This window comes from Ciona intestinalis, unplaced genomic scaffold (genome assembly GCF_000224145.3).
Source record: "Ciona intestinalis unplaced genomic scaffold, KH HT001064.1, whole genome shotgun sequence".
NCBI classification, from domain to species: Eukaryota; Metazoa; Chordata; class Ascidiacea; order Phlebobranchia; family Cionidae; genus Ciona; species Ciona intestinalis.
Window position 1 is genome coordinate 34,772 of NW_004191385.1, and position 20,099 is coordinate 54,870.

Genomic DNA, 20,099 nt, shown 5'->3' on the forward strand with positions numbered 1-20,099 from the left:
ACAAGGTGTATGAAACAGAACACCTGTGTTATAACGACTGTCGTTGCCCCGCCATACGAGGATAAATAGGTTACATACGTGGTAACTCGTAAGTGGGCAACGAGGTGTATGAAACAGAACACCCGTGTTATAACGACTGTCGTTGCCCCGCCATGCGAGGATAAATAAGTTACATACGTGGTAACTTGTAAGCTGGCACAAGGTGTATGAAACAGAACACCTGTGTTATAACGACTGTCGTTGCCCCGCCATACGAGGATAAATAGGTTACATACGTGGTAACTTGTAAGCTGGCACGAGGTGTATGAAACAGAACACCTGTGTTATAACGACTGTCGTTTTCCCACCACGCGAGCATAAATAAGTTACATACGTGGTAACTTGTAAGCGGGCACGAGGTGTATGAAACAGAACACCTGTGTTATAACGACTGTCGTTGCCCCGCCATGCGAGGATAAATAAGTTACATACGTGGTAACTTGTAAGCTGGCACAAGGTGTATGAAACAGAACATCTGTGTTATAACGACTGTCGTTGCCCCGCCATACAAGGATAAATAGGTTACATACATACATTAATATTACAGTCGCCGTTAGTTTATTGTAAGATGCCGATGCGAGATGTTGCGTTTTCGAAACGCGAGCACGAGTTTGTTGTTGAAGCTTTAACAAAGAAGATAAGGATTGACGGTCGTGGAATGTTGGAGTACCGAGGTATTACCATCCACTTCTCCCTTGACCATGGGTGTTGTGTGGTGAACATGGGAGGAACCAAGGTTATGGCGCAAGTGGCTGCTGAGCTGTGTAGACCGAGGGAAAGTCGTCAAAGTGAGGGAAGTCTCGGGGTTCAGGTTGAGATGTCAATGATGGCCGCCCCTCATTTGGATCCTGCTAAACCAGGTGAAGATATGTGAACACAGCGTTCTTAAACTTTGTAAAAACTTTAACGATATTTTTATACTTTCTATTGAAAACTTTTCCCCCAATAAACATAATGTATTTTGAAGTTTTCTGCAAAATCTGGGGTAATGTTGTTAAAACACATTTATTACAACCATATTTGTCAAATGCCTTCATTGAATAATGATATCAACAGCTGGGTAAAACCTGTTTTATGTTTATTACTTCTATCTTCTAATACAGATGTCACTCCACATACCCCTAATATTACACCTATGCTTATAATTTACAAGGTTTCCCCGCCATGGGAGGATAAACAAGTTATTTTCACCACTAGGTGACAGTGGAGCTGAACTTCAACAAATGTTGGAACGATCGATTGTGATGTCACAAGCTGTTGATTTGGAGGAACTTTGCGTCAGGGTCGGCGAGAAATCGTGGAATATTCAAATATTCGTTCATGTTTTGTCACATGACGGGAACTTACTTGATTGCGCAACAATTGCCTCTATGACATCACTAAAGCATTTTAAACGACCAGATGTTTCAGTTGTTGGTCAGGTGCATATATTGTTGTGTCTTGTGTGGTGTATGTGCTAATATATGACAGTAGTATGTGTTTGTTATAAATATGGGCAGTTTGGATTTAACAAAATTAGAAATATTAAAAACCTCAAGTAGTCTTTGTCGTGGTACAGTGGGCAGAACGCTTGCTACTACACTAGAGGATACAGGTTCCAATCTCGATGCTGCCACTTGTATTTTCACTTTATATTAACCCAACCTTTCCAACCCACAGGAAGTTACAATTCACAAGTTTGAAGATAAACACCCGATCCCACTCACTCTTCATCACGTCCCGTTCTGTGTTTCATTCGCATTCTTTCAAGGTAATCTTCATAAACTGATATTATGCGTATTCTGCATGCCATGCATGAAAACCACTATTGTATTTTCTTATCATCAGCTTTCAAATATTAATTTGTTTTCAAATATAATGTTTGGAGACACAACAGCACCATTAGTTCAAATCATAAGTTCTAAACTTCTACATATGCATCCTGAGAAAGTTAGTCTTCCTTAACCCAGTGGTCAGCAGTCACCACACAGACACACATAAACATATAAAGTCCATTTCCCAAACAAGGATAAATAAGTGTGGAACATTGTCACCTGGAAATGAACATCTACCGCATAAATAAAATGAGTTAAATATAAATACCTGGGATTTAGGTTAGATTTGGACCATTTACCGGGTATATATATTATTAAATCTAATATATTCTCTAACGCTCATCGTATGTTGTTTACGATACAGGCGGTGGTTTGATGGTGGTTGATCCGACATTGAACGAGGAAAAAGTTATGGACGGGAAGTTGATGGTGGCCGTGAATAAGCATAAAGAAGTTTGTTGTTTACAAATGAACGGACAACTTCAGCTGAGTAAAGAACAGGTCGGTTGCATGTGTGAGCATGGGTGGCAGATATTATATACTGCTTACAATGCAGTCAAGTTATAACATGAACACCCTAGTGGCTTCACAATAACTTACACACACTGCACATAAAACGCCCATCTCTAGTCAGTATTAATATGAAGATATGATCAAGTTATTTAAAACAATTGTTAAAGCCTAACATGGCAGGGTGTGTACTCGTGTAGGCTTATCCAGAGCTTCTGTTCTTTGTTTAAAATATATATTATTTCTATGTTGATCTAGATATTGAACTGCACGAACATCGCTTCCACGAAGGCGCAAACCTTCTATGACATCATGGAGACAAGTTTAGAAAACGATCAGAAACAAAAAGCGAAGGGGAATACCCGGTCCACCATGATGTCATCAAGGTTGGTTTCAGTTTAGGGAATTCCCCAATATTTGTGTTATGCAAGCTTGACAGCGAGCATGGGGTGTAGTATTGTTGAGTATCAGGTTGCGAATGAATGTAATTTATTTATCTTCGCGTGCCGTAGCAACGAATTGTCGTTGGGTGTCAAAGACATATACGCCCACAATGGTGGCAGCGACGAGATAGGAACCCGGTATCGTTTAGTCTAGTGTCTAACTATTGTGTCAGTGATGTCATATAATGGTTGGTATTGTGATGTCATAAAGTTATTGTTTTACAGAAAACAAGAAACAAAGAAACCTCAAACAATTAAACTTCTTCCGATAAACAATAAACCAAACAATGGCCGTTGTGACATCATAGACAATAAGTCACATGACGAACCTCCTCCCACTTGGTTGACTCAACACGACAGCTCGACAGCGAGCATAGGTGAGGGGTTGGTGAACACTTGGGAGGGGGGTGATGATGTCATCAAGGCCCTCCGTTCCCCCCCACCTGATGACATCACACCCGATGATGTCATGAGTTCTAGTGATGAAGAAGTTACGCTCATGTTGGATTAACCTCGGGTGTAACTTACACACTTGTATACAAAGCTTGGTGGTTTGGTAACCATGTGCCATGTAAGTGTCGTATAAACTGATGTCAAAGCATTGCATGCCGTGCTTGTGCCCATGTTGGCACCCGTTGTACGCAAATGTTGGTTGGCCAGCTATGCGCGATATCAACCAGTCATAGCATTGTTTGTGATGTCATACAACACATAGTTGTTGTTGGGACATCCCCCAACACCCCATATATAATGTTTCTTTATAAAATCCGCACTGCCAACCTCCCTATGATTAAAATTATGCATTGAATATGAACCAATTTTGTTTACAACGTGTGTGCTGGTGTATGACCCATGATATACATCACATCTGTAAGCAATAATATGTGTTGTCACAATAACTCTATGTGCCCGGTCAACTGGTTAAACCAAGTGGTTTCTTTTAGGGTTGCCTAAACCAGTTATATTCAGTTATACAGAAAAATAAAATCCATAAAAATAATCACTCACACAGTTGTGTACATGGTAAATTGATAACCTGTAAACGGGCACGAGGTGTATGAAACAGAACACCCGTGTTATAACGACTGTCGTTGCCCCACCATGCGAGGATAAATAAGTTACATACATGGTAACTTGTAAGTGGGCACGAGGTGTATGAAACAGAACAACCGTGTTATAACGACTGTTATTGCCCCGCCATGCGAGGTTTAATAAATTACATTCATTCATATTTACCGGGTGTTTTTAGCCAACAAAGTTTAGGTTGCTCACGCGCGCCACCCACCGACCAGTGTTTAATGACGTATGAATGGGAGGAAATGATCGCAGGAAACGATGGTTCTTGTTCCAAAGCTATAAGCGCATGGGAGTCACACGGTGGAAGGTGGAGATGAGAGAGGTTTAGTGTGTGTGAGTTGTGTACGGGGTTGGTATCTTAGTGCGGGTTAGCATATGTTTATCATAGTGAGGTTTGTATAATGATTGTAGTTGTGTATGAAGGTGAGAAGTTAATGAGGGTTGCGCGTGTTTGATATTTAACTTGCTGGAATGAGTGTAACTTATCTATGGCGGGAAACAACAGTTTTTGTAACACGGGTGTTTTGTTTAACTGTGTTTGTTGTGGATGATTATATTTGTTAAATACAGATTGTGAGATATAATGTAAAAATACATTGAGTGGGACGTATGTAAATATATGGCGGCGGTTTATATTATGTACATTGTTGTTGGATGGCCCGCGTAAGCGACTTACCAAATATACGCTGCAATGCGCATTATGACCTCATAAGGAAGCAACACAGGCATTGTGAGTCAGGAACGCGATACGTAGCTGTTGACCGTATTATCACGTCACAGTGCTCCTTGTGACTCATCTATTTAATATATTATCAACTTTTGACACGCAGACTGTTGTTCATTGTACGTTGAATATGGAAAGAATAAAGTTGTTTATGTTGTTTGCTGTGTTGGTTGTATATTCCACACAAGTGTCAGGACAAAGTACCACCGGTGAGAAGTTGTTTATCACTACGTGCACGTTTGTTAAGTTTGAATTATTCCAGATATCGATAAATTATGCGAAGACACGGCAATAACATCATGCGACCAATGTATACGAAAGCATCCACAGTGCGCTTGGTGCAGTCGAACAAGTGATAACTCGAATATTAAGCGATGTAGAAGTTACACGTAAGTTTATAAGGGTGAGGTTATATAGCGAGGCCATCTGATGTATGGCTTGTATCACTCAGTATCGAAGCAACGATATTTATGATTGCATTCCAATAACTTCCACTTTTAAACCATCTTGTTTAATAATTTGTTTTCTTTTCTAGGGTATTTTACGTAATAATATCTGTTTGTTACGTCATATCCGTAATAATTGTTGTTATTATTCAAATATTCAAACCAACTGATTTAAATTTCGTTCTAGATTTGAATTGGTTTGAATATTCATTCATCCTGATTATTACGTCACAATGATATGTTTGTTAACCTCATAATGTTTAATTGATGATTCATAATGTTAACTATTGATCTGTGACGTCATAATGCAGAAAAACTTTACAAGCAAGCGCGTGTGCGACTGCTGACATCACAATGCCTAGAAGTGACGTCATATTCCAGAAGAACTTACCGTTCAGTTCCCGTGACGACATCAATGTTGTTCAACTTCGTCCGCAGAATATTAACATTAATTTACGGAAAGGTAAAAGTAACTTTGTTGTTGTTTGTGGGGAAGATTACTGATCTTAGAAGAACCACCCACAAAGTTACGTTCTACTTCTCTTCTCTCTTTTATAAGCTTAACATGCAGCTTTCTGCTAAACTGTGTTGTTATACAATTTTTTCTTATGGACACGGCGTTTTGTTGATTTTGTTGATAATAAAAATGTCTTCTATTGATTTTAACACAGTGCATCGCATGCTAATTCCTGTTTTTTAGTATTGTTTCATCTTGCCCCGATTATGTTTCATCTCCTCCCCCCCCACCATCATATAACCCCCATGTATTCCAGGCGACACGGTGAAGTTCAACGTGACTTTCCGCAAAGTCAAGGATTACCCGGTTGATCTTTATTACGTCATGGACCTCTCAAACTCGATGAAGGATGATTTGGCGGAGTTACAAAAACTTGGAGCAAGGTTGGCGGAGGAGATTCGACAAAACGTCACAAGCGACATCAATGTGAGTTTTATGACGTCATAAGATTCGGGATTTGATGACGTCATGATATGTGTAAAACATCTGTTTTTTCTGGCGTTTATTTGCTAACCGATGTTTCGACGTCATACGATCATCAGGGTTAATGAGACTTAACAACAAACATACCAATATATATCGGTTTAGGGGAATTCACCCTGGTAAAGGCGAGCTGTATAGAACGTCGAAACATCGGTTGGCGAATAAACGCCAGAAGTTTTGTTTTAAATAATGTTTGGGAATTACAGTATATATATTGACGTCATTAACAATGATTGTTACGTATACAGATGGGGTTTGGCACCTTCGTTGATAAAGTTATGATGCCGTTCACCAGCACTGTACCTGACCAGTAAGTCATATTGTGAATGTACGAACATATTATTTATCCGGCACCGCGTTGAACATAGAATAGTATTGTATGATGGAATAGTGGTCGAATCTCCCTCAAGCCAGGAGAACGCTGGTTCGAGGCTCGACGCTGCTACCACTGTGGCGTATGTGTTATGAACGTGAGCACGAGGTGTATGAAACAGAACACCAATGTTATAACAACGTAGACCCCCACACCCCTGTAAACAAGACATTCACCCACCCCAGGTTGAAGAACCCGTGCGTTAAAGCTGATGAATTTTGTTCCGCACCTTTTGGCTTTCGTCATCAACAACCGATATCTGGCGACCTCACAGCGTTCAAGGAGAGCGTTCAGAACACCAACATATCCGGCAACATCGATTCCCCCGAGGGTGGGTTCGATGCCTTGATGCAAATCGCTGTGTGCGGGGTAGGTATTTGTTTACTACCTATCGATAAGTAAGAATGAAAACATGGACCATCTTACCCCACCCTACTAAATTATAAAGTCGACTTTTTCGGTGAAATGTGTTTATTTTAGACAATCGCCAAATAAGTCATTATGACGTCATGTATGGAAGTTGCCTACGTAACACTTTTCTACCGCATGTAACGGTATAGGAAGTGACGTTACGCGTGACACATAATTAAACAACCTCATAATGGGACACATAATTATTAAGCGCAAAACACGGATGCCCCGTCAGTTTATATACAAACTTGGCAGTCCACATATTCATGGTTTGGTTTTTAAACCGAAACGTTTAAGATGAAAGTCCACCGAACAAATGAGTTCATATTTGTAAAGGATATGTTTCCTACAGAACAAGATCGGGTGGCGAGAATCGGCTTCGCATCTCGTGGTGTTCACAACTGATGCGTCCTTCCATACAGCATTGGACGGGAAGTTGGCCGCCATATTGGATGCGAATGATATGCAGTGTCACCTTACTAAGGTAGGCGCATACTAAGTGAAATCTTAAAGCCTCCAAGATATCTTAAGCCATATTTTCCCCATAACCCCAACATACATCCATATATATATATATGATATCTGCCCAACCTATTAATATACCAACCTCAGGTGAACTCGAGCGTCGACAGCAACGTTTATGTTTACGACAAAAGCAAGGAGTTGGACTATCCATCCATCGGCCAACTACGCGCGGCGTTCGTTGCGAATAAGATTCAACCGATATTCGCTGTAACAAAGGAAGTCAGAAGCCTTTATGACGTAAGTAAACGTGACAATCGAATTATTTCCGCACGACTCGTTTATTTCGTCACAATGCCGATTAATAATTGCATCGTTGTAAAGTTTCATCGAATCGTTTTCACCGCGTCGTGGAACATATATTACCGGCTCCGATATTCAAAGCTAACATAGTGGGCGTGTTATGAAATCAAGAGAACACCCGTGATATTTGTTCCTACCCGCATTATACTTGTCAACAATATATATTAAACCAACTGATTTTGCTCCAGGGTTTGAAAAGTCTCATTCCAAACTCGTTCGTCGATGAATTGGCCAACGACTCCAACAATATTATCTCCATTATAAAGACGGCTTACAATGTGAGTCATAGATGTGTTTATTACGTCACAGAATACCCTCACGTGACCACCGTCATATTTATAAATACGGGTCCCACAATATCTTGACAAAGGATGACATGCCATGAGTTATACCACGAACATTGTTTGTACAATGCATCAAAAAGGAGGAATATGCCTTGTCGTTTTAAAATAGAAAACCCCAATAGTTTAGAAACCGTTTAACCAACTGTTTCTTATTCGGTGTTCAAACTAACCCCCGGTCATGGCCCTTGCTACAAAGTGGTGAATGAAATACCAGGTGTAAATATGTTGAAACAAACCTATGTTATTTTATTAATGTAGCAAAACACTTGCATACACCCATTGTCTTTTATTCAATGTATATTTAAACCCCAATAGAAACTGAAGGAGAAGTTACAAATGTCGCTCGATGACGACAACAAACCGACAGGGGTTGGGATATCGTACAGAACTTTGTGCCCAACCGCTGGTGGGTGGGCTGAGAATAGTTTAAGTTGCGACCAGATCAAGATTGGAAGCGAGGTTTGTAATGACGTTCTATGGTACAGAGGTTGGAACTTTATATTTCAAGGCTTTTAACAACAAAGCGTTGGAAATAAATGACATTCGTTAAGCATGTTATAGGTAAATGAGAAAACAATCGCATGCAAACAAAACATTAAGGACTATATAACTATTAACCAATTACCCTACCGCTCAAATTCCCCAAACAATGCATTAACACCCCCTCCCACCCACACAGGTGACTTACGAGTTCACAATATCCGCATCATCTTGCCCGGCCACCCTCCCATCACAACCAATGACGTTTACGTCGAGTTCACTTCAAGAATTTGTTAAATTTAACTTCAGTAAGTCATGTTATGAATAGCTGACAGTTTGTACAACCCATTAGTGACCACTGGGTTGGAGCAATTGCTGTTAAGTGTCTTGCTCAAGGACACATACGCTCACAATAATCCAAAGCGAGCACAAGTTGTATAAGATGAATGTCAATAAAGACAATAAAACAGTCAATAAATATGAACAACAATTTAATCTCAAGTAAAAACTCATTAATAAACATCGATGTTATTTATCTATTTGAATAAAAGTAGAACCAATTAAGATATTTATTCGCAGACTTCTTGTGCGATTGCAACTGCTCCAGCATGGCTGAGGTTGACAGTCCAAGTTGCAGCACCAATGGTTCCCTTGTATGCGGAGCATGCTTGTGTAATGATGGACACGAAGGTTCAAGATGTCAATGCACGCAAAGCACCATCGGGTTGTCGCTCAACGCCCAATGTAAACGAAGCGACACCGCTGATATTTGCGAGTAAGTTAAAGTTATTTTTACACATTTTCTTATATATACATATAAGCAAACTAGTGGGCGGGTGTCTGCTTGTAACCCTATGTTTCCAGTATCGAGGCTCGACGCTACTACTGTTATAAAATATATTGCTTCCGTTGAAACCGACCACAAAATCCATGTTTTATTCTCTCTTTTCTATCAGTTTGAACAAATGTTGCCAAAATATAAAATAGTTGCGTGCTTGTATGTTGGTAATATTGTTTCCTCATCACAGACGGAATGGTCGATGTGTTTGTGGTGTTTGTGATTGTGATGAAAACTACCACGGTAAATACTGTCAATGTACCAATACTGGATGTCCGGTCACCGATGGCAACGTGTGCGGTAAGTTATGTGGTTGAATGAATGTGGTAACTTGTAAGTGGGCACGAGGTGTATGAAAACAGAACTTCCGTGTTTTAATTGCTGTCGTCGCCCCGCCATGTGAGGATAAATAAGTTACATTCCATCATTCAAACGTCACTTAATTATTACTTACTTGTAAACGTGAAGATAATTAGGTCACTTTCCCATTTAATAAAAGGCATGACTGATGCAATGGAAAAAATTAAATAGCGCCGTTAAGCAGAACAACAGCAAAATATACTTTGTCATTCGTTAAATGAATATATTTATTAATCTAAACAATTAGCGACACTCTTTTAGAGTTGTGAGTACAAGATTTATATAAGTTCTTGAAACGAGACGATAAAATAGAATGAAATAAGTCCCATCTTACCCCACCTTACAATGCGTTCCAGGTGTTGGTGGCAAGTGTGAGAATTGTTACAACCAACCTAAGTGTAACTGCACCTCCAAGAATGGGATTCCATACACCTTGGATAACGTTGGTTCATGTACTTGCCATGAAAGTGAATGCATCGACCAGAGGAGCAACAACACGATGGTTTGCAGCGGGAATGGGAATTGTTCATGCAGTAGTTGTATTTGTGACCCTGTAAGTTGAACTTTGTTCTTGTAGTCACTTATGGGTTGTCTAAATGATCAACCATATAAAATCAATCACCCACAAAGGTATATATACATGGTAACTCGTAAGCTAGCATGAGGTGTATGAAACAGAACACCCGTGTTATAACGACTGCTGTTACCCCACCATGCAAGGATAAATAAGTTACATACGTTCACTATATTCTGTTACAGAAATACGATGGTATATATTGTCAACATTGCAACAGTCCATCGTGCAAAACCATCACCGCTGAATGTTCGTCCCATGAAGCTTGCGCTATATGTGTTAACGCTGCTGTGCAGAACCGAGAGGTTCGTAATATACACTGTTTGTTGGGTTTAACAGCCACGATATTATTTGGCCATTTTCCTCAAGTAATTTTTACCAATAGCGTGTTTTAACGACTGTTGTTTTGTTGCTGATCCCTTCTATTTGTTGTTTTAATTATTCTTATCTTGCCGAGAGGGTAAACAAAACTTGATTTAAGCTTATGTAATATTGGTGATCACTTGTGTTGCAGAACGCCAACGATTTATGCCAAGTTCAATGTAAAGACGTCACCTTCCAAACTGTGAAAGCGATTCCCGATTGTTCGGTTTGTACCGCTAATAGTGGTGTGACGTGTCCATCTGATTGTGCTGACGTCGATCCGTGAGTAAACATACCATGTTAGGTTATAAGGGCGGAAAAGATGGGACACTTTCATTTTATTTTCTCGTCTCATTTGGTGGCAAACAAAGAACATTTTGAAGAATTATAAAACCGTATCCTCACGACTCCCATAGACCGGTGTTAATTATTTAAAACATGACTGGGATATTTGGATATTATGTGTTAAAGGTGTCTCGTCTTTACGCTTCTTATTATATATGAATTATTGATATCTATGGATGTTATATTAGGCTGTATGAAGTTATGATTATACCGGTGGTGAACATAGTGGGGAATATGAGTTCATAATACAATATCTCTACAGTTCTGTATTGACCCCAACTCCATGCTCCCAAGCTCAATCAACCGGTCAATGCAAGGTCTCTTACAATATCGTGTGGAAGAAATCACTTCGTAATTACCTGGTGTTGATCAAAGAATTCGACCAAGCTATTGGTGGGTTGTTGTGTTGATCGGTAGAAAAGTGTTTGTTTTGTTATTTTTAACAATTATGAGAGTCGTTTAAAGAATGGGGCGCCACTGTATCAAACACTAACACTAAAGTATTCATGTTTGTTGTGTGGCCATTACATATCTTTTGCGAGGTATACAGCCACGCATTGCAGTTCAACAACGTTTTTAATTTGACGTTGTTTTCAAGATATTTTACCCGTATAGTGTTCTAACGACTGTCGTTTTGCTGCTAACTTTATTTTCTTGATTAATCAAATACTCGTTATCGTTTTCAACAATCTTAACCCAAATTTTGAAATCTTAACCCAAATTTAAAACATTCCTTCGTTTTATCTCAACTTCCCGTCTTTTCGTTTTGGTGCAAACTATTAACTTTCGCTACTCTGGTCAAGTTAAACAAACTAAAATCTTTCACCCTCAGATTGCCCGAAACCGATCAACCCGTTAGTTATCGTCCTCCCCATCGTAGCCGGCATCGTCATCCTTGGCTTGATCGCCCTTGTAGCTTGGAAGGTTTACCAAACTTGGAGAGATAAGAGAGAATGGAAAGTTTTCGAGAACGAGATGAAGAAATCGAAGTGGACGAAGGTAATTATCTGACATAAAACACAATGAACCCCAGGTCACATACGTAGTAACTTGTAAGTGGGCACGAAGTGTATGAAACTGCATTCATTTATATTATCAGTAAAACTGTAAAAGTAACACATTGCAATATACGTCATCATTTATAATTGAAGCAATTGACTGTGATGTCATAATGTTCATTGCAAATTTAACCCCGCATGCTGCTGCAATAACTTATTAATCTCTGTCGAGCATACCAGCTACTGGTTACCCAACTAAAAACCTCCCCATGATTAGTAGCGCAACCAATCACCCCAACTTTGATTTACACATACTTTGCAATCAGGGACAAAACCCAATTTTTGAGGAAGCTTCGACGAGGTTCGAAAACCCAACCTTCCACGGAACGTAGACATCACGTAATGTTACGTCATCGTGATGCTACGTCATCATGACGTCATCAACATAATTATACCAACAATTAAACTGTTGGGCCCATATATTGGGTTCATAGCGGAATATATTTCTATGGTACCCAACCCACACGACGGGTTGCAATTTGTAAATCTTTTCAACAGCTGCGGCCAACTTTTATAACCTCTAGGTGTCGCACCTAAGCGCTTGTGACGTCAGCATTTGTAACCATGACTTTTTATGACGTCGCGAGAGTGCTCAGTGCTGCTCCTAGTGGTATAACATTTTATTTTAATTTTGCCGCTGAATTGCAACTTTGATTATTTTAGATTTTTTGCAACGAATTTTATTTTTCGCAATAACCAACTGTCAATAAACTGTATATTTTGATTCCTACACGATTTCACTTTTTAACAACAAGGTTTATTAAAACATCGGTGCGCGTCATTATATGCTTACAATCGGCGACGTGGTCGAGAGGTGACAGCGCCAACTTCGTAACTAGGGATACCAGGTTCAAGGCTCCGTGCTGCTACAAGTGTGGCCGTATGTGTCTGTTGGTAGGACACTTAACCATTTCTCCAACACATTGGTAACTAATCACTACGCTAAAGCTAATTCCAGCCGATTTAATTTGTTAAAAAGTGTGCGCAGCAAGCATTGAATGTATTTGGCAAGTAAGGTCCCACGACCATGAACGTTTCATTTCGTTGCAGGACATTAACCCGGTGTTCCAAAAACCTAAGACTCGGTTTGAGAATCCAGCGTACGGTGGGGATGAACAATAATGAACACACTACTTCGTATTTAAACTGATTAAATATGTTGCTTGAATGGCGTTAATGTATCGAGTTTTGAATTATTAATGTAAATATGCTAAAACGTGGCTTTGAGTGTATATTTTACTAACTATGACACCAAAACATACTTTGGTAATTAAAGCTACCAACATTAGTATTTCAGCAATTAACTCTCTTGCTTGTTTGCTTTTACTATTTCTTCTCGGAAACACTGCATTTTGGCAACATTTCGCAGTGTTGCCAGAAAAAAATATAATTAGAAAAGAAGAACCAACAACAAAGTTTAAGTTGTTTTGTTGAAATGGATTGTGAAATATCTCGGATTTGTAAAAATTAAAGAAGATATTTAGAAATGTCCCATACGGATATTCAGCTTGAAGACCAAACGACCGAAGTCGATGCTTTTAATGTAACGGAGGAAGATGGCAGAAGTAAGTACCAGTGTTATAACATGGGTGTCGCTGTGGCGGGTGTATAGGCGCCTAAGTTTTGAAAAGTCAGGGGTTGCATGTATTTGATAGTTGTCACAATATGTCTGGAGGATGAAGTATGTTTTGGTTTTCGCGACATATCATGGTTATGGAAGGGCAAATGTATAATGTACGAGGTACGAGTGTCTTACTACAATATGCCGCGTTGAAAATATTGGGTTTTCCCCACAATCGGTAAGACTAAAATCTGCGCAAAATTATGGTAAAAAATATTCTCTCTGCCAAAAATAAACTTGTGGCAGCCATGTTGTTTCACATGGATATACTTGCTAGTTGTCATCGTTATTTTACTAACATTATATTATAAGTTCCCGACAGTTGTTTCACCAAGTTGAACAAGAAGTTAGCGAACCTCATCTTAACAACAGACGAGCAGAAGTTGGTTTATTTGAAGGAGTATAATTGTAACCCACCCCCCCTGTTTATGTTGTGTGTTTCATTGGCTGAGGTATTGTTATATCTATGTTTGGTTGTATTATTTATGGAATTTGCAATTAAGTTGTCATAGTGAATTTGCCCAGATTTTATGACATCATTATCATAAATTATTGTTCCATCATAGATATCATATGCGTGCTTTAATAACAAAGTTGTTTTATAAAACAAGTGTTAAATAAAGTGGTGGCCTAATCTCTGCAAAATCCTCATAGTGGGCATGTGCACCATATAATGCAACTCCATAAATGATAAACCTTACATAGTTACATATATGAGATTGAAACAACCATATGTTTACATCACAGTTGGTTGTGTTTATTTACTACGCGTTCCAAGCGGAACAAAAACAATGGATAACGATATCTTCTGGTTTGACGAAATCCCCACTTATATACGACCCCATGCATCGGGAAGAAGTTTGGAGGTTTATATCGTACATGTTTTTACATGCGGGGTATGTTGTTTCTATGGTGTGTATATTATTTCTATGCATAATATATTGTTTCTATGTTTAGTATTGAACACATCCTGGGAAACGTCGTGCTTCAGTTGTTGTTTGGCTTACCACTCGAGATGGTTCATAAAAGTTATCGAGTGGCCATCGTTTATATATCGGGGGTGTTGGCGGGTAAGTTATGTTGCATTAATTTGTGTCTGAATTGGTAAAGGCGTCGGTTGGAATACACCAAAATTAAGTTATATTGTGGAATGTTGATGTTTTCGCTGCTGTGGTATTAAACATTTCATGCACTTTTTTTTAAAATATTGACTTTCTTATTTTTGCCGTCATCTCTATTTCATTTCTACACAATATATTGTTTCATCTTCTTGGGATAATTGTTCAATTCAACCAACCTTAATATTCAAGGTTCGCTTGCAAGTTCAATATTTGATCCGTTCGTTTACCTCGTTGGTGCCTCCGGTGGTGTTTATGCGTTACTTGGAGGTTACTTGTCCAACGTCATCACGGTAAGTTGTGGAATGGACTCAGAATTATCAAAAATTTAGTTTCCAAATTTTGTTTAATTAATCTTTAAAAAATGGATCGCGTTGTGAATGAATGGATGTAACTTTCCTCGCATGGCGAGGCAACGACATTCGTTACAACACGGGTGTTCTGTTTCATACACCTCGTGCTTGATAATAGTGCAGTATTCATATTCACCAATAATACTTATTGTAACAGAATTGGTCACGGCTTGCATTCAACGGGTTACATCTTCTGCTCGTTGTTATTATTGGTGAGTGAAGGTTACGTTTGTGCTCGTGAGATGGTTCTTGGTGAATTGTAAAAAGGGGAAACTTTTCTATTTGTTTAAACCAGAAATATGGGTTTAATATTCATTTGTCAAAAATAGCATCCCATTCGTATTTCTGACGCAATTGACTTCTTTTAACAACATCACTAAAGATTCTTTATAAACCGAACAAAGACAATATGTAAGATGTTGATTTCTCACAGTTGGTGTTGATCTTGGATTCTCGATTTACCGAAGAGTTGTCGTTGTTGAAGGGGGTTCCCCACCTGTGTCGCTGGTCGCGCACCTGGCGGGGGGGTTAGCGGGGGTAACTATCGGTTACGTATTCTTCAGTGATTATGATAAAAATATTTTGAAAGATGTTCGTTGTTGGGTTTGTTTCGCAGCATACATCTTATGTTGCGGGTTTGCTGTGTTTTTTAACTTGTTTTTAAGCCCAGCTGGAACAATTTAATGTTTTATAGACTTTGCACTAGTTATGCGATCATGCAGTTCTGTAATGTTTTGTATTTTTTACTTCAATTAATGCCAATTATGTTCCTGAAATAAAATACCTAGCTTTGTATTTAAGGTTATTGTATTAACATTAGTTGTTCATCATGTGTGGGTAAGTTGGGGGCGCGGTTGGTAATTGCTTGGACAGGATTGTTGTGTTAGCTTGTGAATAATTTCCGATTACAGCAGACACCCCAGGAATAATTCAAACTTTCAGTTTAAATTAAGTGTCTATCTTTACTGTGTTTACATTTTTTTCCATGTATTGTCCGTTAAATAAGTTCCATACATTGATACAACACCCAGTATGTATAAACAACATATATATTTAATGTTCTTTCTATGTTCTATTCCCCCTCCATCGGATCGCTGATTCCAAGATTTTCAATCTCAGTATCTGACGTCACACTACGTAGTTGAAGCACCTTCGTTTCTTTACTGTCGATGAAACAAACATGTTTATGACGTCACAACCGTCGTAATCTCAACTTACAAATTTTCAACCGATGAAGATCTTTTTACTTCTTCTTCGTCCTCTGACGTCATATCTACGTCATCATTTTGTTGCTGACGTCGAACAACGTCTTGTAGCAACCTGGTGTATATGACGTCATTGTGTGTAAACAATGGAAACAATAGCATATATTCGTAATAAACATAAATATTAACTTACAACACAGGTGGTCTGTTTCATACACCTTGTGTTCGTTTACGCTTATTGTTAAGTGTCGTGCCCAAGGACACATACGCCCACAATGGCAGCGACGAACACCCCCCCCCCCCTCACTTACGGGTCGATCCGGACATTCTTCCCCTTCTTCTTATTAACTATTTTAATTTCTTGAAACTCTTTGATCAAATTAACGCAAGCTGAACTTGTGTGGATTCGCCTTGAAGTGTCAGCTTTCTTAACAAAAGTTGCCTGAGGGTGCATAAGGTAAACGTTATGTTTGGCACCAGTGTATAAAGTATACTACATACCTAAACCAGTGTTATATATAGTAGAGTGGGGTAGGATGGGACAACTTTAATACATAACATTCAAATATCCTGATCGTGTTTTAAACAATTAACAACGGTCTATGGGAGTCGTGAGGATACATTTTATAATTCTTTGAATGTTCTTCGTTTACTATTAAATGAGACAACAAAGTTAAAAGTTTCCCGACATTAGTGTAATTGATGTACCGTAAACAAGCGAACGTTATATTAGTGTAAAACACACTTCATGGTATTATTGGTATAGTACCGGTAAAGAACCCCTCCGTTGTAGTTCAGGTTCGATCAGCCTTCTACTGTCGAACCCCGCATGGCTTGCCCTCCTGCTGTTCCCGCTCTCCGGGTTGTTGAATATCGAACGAAACTTCTCCATTTTTCGGTTTCTGTGAAAAAAAAATAGTAAAAAAAAATTGACAATATTCCTGGTGTTCTGTTACGTCATAAGCGGTATATTTATGTAATTAACATTCAAATACCCTGGTGACGTATCATAAATATATGACGTATTTAGAAGCAAGCGCCCTCGTTTATGACGTGTATTATACGTTCTCGTATTCGCGTGTTTGTCTGTTGTTTGTTACGTTTGTAACCATATTGTGTTTGTTTTAAAAATATATTTTTGGTTTTTTATTTTTTTTTTAAATATCATTAATATAAATTTTTGCGACAGGTGTTTAATATATTTTTGGGGTCAAGTATAGTTATATTGTTTCTATGAATCGAACATGCCGCCCAGCGTCACGCTTCGTTGAAAAAATTTCCTCGAATTTTTATCGAAGCGATTTCATTATCAAGGAACAAACAAGACGTAATATTTTGTTTAAAATGACGGCTGATGTAAAATCAAACGGAGATGCCCAAAGGTTAGTAATGTTTAATTAGTTGGTTACTTGTGGCTGTAGCAGCCGTGCTTTTATTTAACAATTTCACTCATTTAGTTTTGGGCCGTTGCGTGTTTTAAGGACTAATTTTGTCGCCAATTCTCCTCTCCAGTGTTTTCAAATAGAACGTTGCTGTGTTTAAAGCTATGTTAATATTACTGTTAGTGACTTTCTTATTCCATTATAAAGTGATTATTATTCGATTGTGTTTAATATTTTGAATGAAAAGTTGCTACGCATCTAACAGTGATTGTTTTTTTCATTATGATTTCTTGGACATATTATAATAAATGTAGGATTTATGATTTCCTAAGTTGCCGGAAAAACCTTATTTACAGCAAATCTAGTATTTATTTTTTTTACCATGAGAGCATTCTCGAAATAATATAAATAAAATCCCTAAAAATTCCACCAGCTGCATCATATTGTTGTTAAACACATATATATATACATTAGATATTAAAATAGAAACCCACATAAACCCGTATTACCCCCCAGCACCCGTCCTGCCCCAACAATGTGGGCCCAACGTCCACAGGTAGTTTACCTCACCTTCAAAGTAGATGGGTGCAAGAATCCCAAAGTTACTTTCAACAATAATAAGGTGGAGTTCAGTGGAGAAGACAGCACAAAGAAGATTGTTTATCAAAATAATTTGGAATTCTTTGAAGAAATTGATCCAGAGGTTCGTAGTAAGAAGATTTTTTAGATTTTGGTCGTGACGCGAAACAGGGAATTATAAAAAAGAATAAAGTTTAAGATTAAAAAATATTCAGAGTTGTTGAAGAATTTTTCCCTTCATATTATTTGCCGAACCCGACCCTTAACCACTTACCTAATCTGGAACACATGTTGTAATTAGTCCTGGATAAGGCTGTAGTTTTGTAAATGATCTCTATAAAAATAACTAAACAATAATAATGTTTAAGTCTTCTTTAAATTTCTATATTTTGATAATTGAAATCTAAATTTCTTTTACCTGATGCCTTAACAGCAAAGTGTTTGGTCAACTAAAGGGATGGGAGTTGAATGCACGATCGCTAAGAAGTTGAACGAAACATGGCCAAGACTTACCAAGGAAAAGACGAAGGTGAGTGCAGCTCAGATTCGAATGTTTCTTTTGCGCAAAAAATTTCGAATTCTTCGGCGATTTATTGATAACTAATAAAGGTTTAATTGAGCAGTATTGATTACAAACGATCTGTGCGAGACTTTTCTCCTGCATTAGAATGTTTGCATAGATTATAGATTGTTATAAATAAAAAGTTTTCAAATGAAAAATCATTTTATGAATGGTTTGTGTTTCAGATTCATTGGTTGAAAGTTGACTTTGGTAAGTGGAAAGACGAAGATGACACCGATGATGAGGAAGTTGGAGGAGGAGGGGGCGGGGGGGAACCCGACCTTTCACAGGTAGGGGGGGGGGGGGCACTTTTCTTTTGGGAAAAAATTGTTTTTTAAAACTTTTTGAAGAATCATAAGTATTACCAAATATGGTGATCGGCGCGATATGTTTGTTGTTACCGTACATTGAATGCAACGTGTGGCAATGACATGATTGATCAATAATCACAATGGATTAACGCTGTATATGACATTAATAACATAATGTGATGTTTTGAACTTTGTATTAACATATATTGCTACCAACAGATGATGGCGCAGATGGGAGGGGGAATCCCCGGCATGGGGGGAGGAATGCCGGATATGGCGGACTTACCGGAGGTCGACAGCGATGATGAAGGTAATATAAGATGTTTATGTTGTGTGTTATAAGATCTTTGTGTTGTAAATAAGTTTAATAATTGATATGATGGCAGTCGAGCAATGTGGTTTTGCTCTTACTTTCTAACAAGAGGATACTAGGTTCAAGGCTCGTCGCTGCTACAATTGTGGGTGTATGTTTTCTTGGGCAAGACATTTAATGTCAATTGCTTCAACCCACTGGGTTTTCACTAATGGTTTTTTTAAATTGGCAGCCTATTCGTAAAACAACCACTCACAAAGTTACATAGGTGGTAACTCGTGAGCGGGCACGAGGTGATGATGAAACAGAACAAGTTGTTCGGAACTTTTAATTAATCAACAAACTTCTTCTCGTGAATTATTTTTTATTTCTATAGATATCCCTGAACTTGAAGAAACAGAAGAGGCTTAACTTAAAAGTTCGTCGAGATTTCGTGTAATTTTGTAGAAACCAATTAACGTGGCGAGTTTTACAACGCTCACATTTTAAGCTCGCCGCAGCAATTTGATTGTCCGTTGAAAATTATGTGTGCCACGCGTATGCAATAAAATCAAGTTGTTGTTTTGTTTTATAAAACGAGCGGTGCTGAAATATGGGAACATAGAAGCAACAAACTAGTTTGCGTTGTTTG

The 20,099-nt window shown here is 38.5% G+C and overlaps 5 protein-coding genes across 7 annotated transcripts; 4 read left to right on the plus strand and 1 right to left on the minus strand.

Moving 5' to 3' along the window:
• The first annotated feature begins 556 nt into the window (after positions 1-556).
• On the plus strand, positions 557-3,813 carry LOC100176284 (exosome complex component RRP45). The gene is made up of 6 exons (XM_002123657.3): positions 557-899; positions 1,237-1,460; positions 1,699-1,789; positions 2,218-2,354; positions 2,622-2,749; positions 3,032-3,813. Exons 1-6 carry the CDS (start codon positions 608-610, stop codon positions 3,315-3,317), a joined length of 1,158 nt encoding a protein of 385 aa, XP_002123693.1. The 5' UTR covers positions 557-607; the 3' UTR covers positions 3,318-3,813.
• Positions 3,814-4,493: 680 nt separating this feature from the next.
• LOC100180214 (integrin beta-1-A-like) lies at positions 4,494-13,319 on the plus strand. 2 transcript variants are annotated; one of them, XM_009862184.3, is made up of 19 exons: positions 4,494-4,816; positions 4,870-4,996; positions 5,365-5,516; positions 5,827-5,996; positions 6,302-6,363; positions 6,612-6,795; positions 7,190-7,321; positions 7,450-7,599; positions 7,851-7,940; positions 8,322-8,465; positions 8,686-8,794; positions 9,066-9,261; positions 9,515-9,624; positions 10,041-10,237; positions 10,444-10,563; positions 10,773-10,903; positions 11,229-11,359; positions 11,799-11,965; positions 13,075-13,319. In XM_009862184.3, exons 1-19 carry the CDS (start codon positions 4,738-4,740, stop codon positions 13,144-13,146), a joined length of 2,523 nt encoding a protein of 840 aa, XP_009860486.1. In that variant the 5' UTR covers positions 4,494-4,737; the 3' UTR covers positions 13,147-13,319. The 2 variants fall into 2 exon arrangements, with proteins under 2 accessions (XP_009860486.1, XP_018672461.1); XM_018816916.2 differs by lacking the exon at positions 13,075-13,319 and adding an exon at positions 12,291-12,754 and having other exon boundaries at positions 4,498-4,816.
• Positions 13,320-13,372: 53 nt separating this feature from the next.
• Positions 13,373-15,911, plus strand: LOC100186499 (rhomboid-related protein 2-like). 2 transcript variants are annotated; one of them, XM_026839880.1, is made up of 8 exons: positions 13,503-13,589; positions 13,680-13,765; positions 13,958-14,097; positions 14,393-14,541; positions 14,603-14,715; positions 14,956-15,056; positions 15,274-15,328; positions 15,550-15,911. In XM_026839880.1, the coding sequence occupies exons 2-8, from the start codon at positions 13,708-13,710 to the stop codon at positions 15,798-15,800; spliced, it is 867 nt and encodes a 288-aa protein (XP_026695681.1). In that variant the 5' UTR covers positions 13,503-13,589; positions 13,680-13,707; the 3' UTR covers positions 15,801-15,911. The 2 variants fall into 2 exon arrangements, with proteins under 2 accessions (XP_002124734.1, XP_026695681.1); XM_002124698.5 differs by lacking the exon at positions 13,680-13,765 and having other exon boundaries at positions 13,373-13,589.
• Positions 15,912-16,083: 172 nt separating this feature from the next.
• On the minus strand, positions 16,084-17,446 carry LOC100177863. The gene is made up of 4 exons (XM_002120723.4): positions 17,091-17,446; positions 16,633-16,763; positions 16,335-16,436; positions 16,084-16,279 (listed from the first exon to the last, which is right to left on the minus strand). Exons 1-4 carry the CDS (start codon positions 17,211-17,213, stop codon positions 16,189-16,191), a joined length of 447 nt encoding a protein of 148 aa, XP_002120759.1. The 5' UTR covers positions 17,214-17,446; the 3' UTR covers positions 16,084-16,188.
• Positions 17,447-17,528: 82 nt separating this feature from the next.
• Positions 17,529-20,044, plus strand: LOC100184120 (co-chaperone protein daf-41-like). Its single transcript, XM_002125219.5, has 6 exons — positions 17,529-17,703; positions 18,220-18,406; positions 18,716-18,811; positions 19,030-19,134; positions 19,375-19,465; positions 19,845-20,044. Exons 1-6 carry the CDS (start codon positions 17,555-17,557, stop codon positions 19,877-19,879), a joined length of 663 nt encoding a protein of 220 aa, XP_002125255.1. The 5' UTR covers positions 17,529-17,554; the 3' UTR covers positions 19,880-20,044.
• The last annotated feature ends 55 nt before the right edge of the window (positions 20,045-20,099 follow it).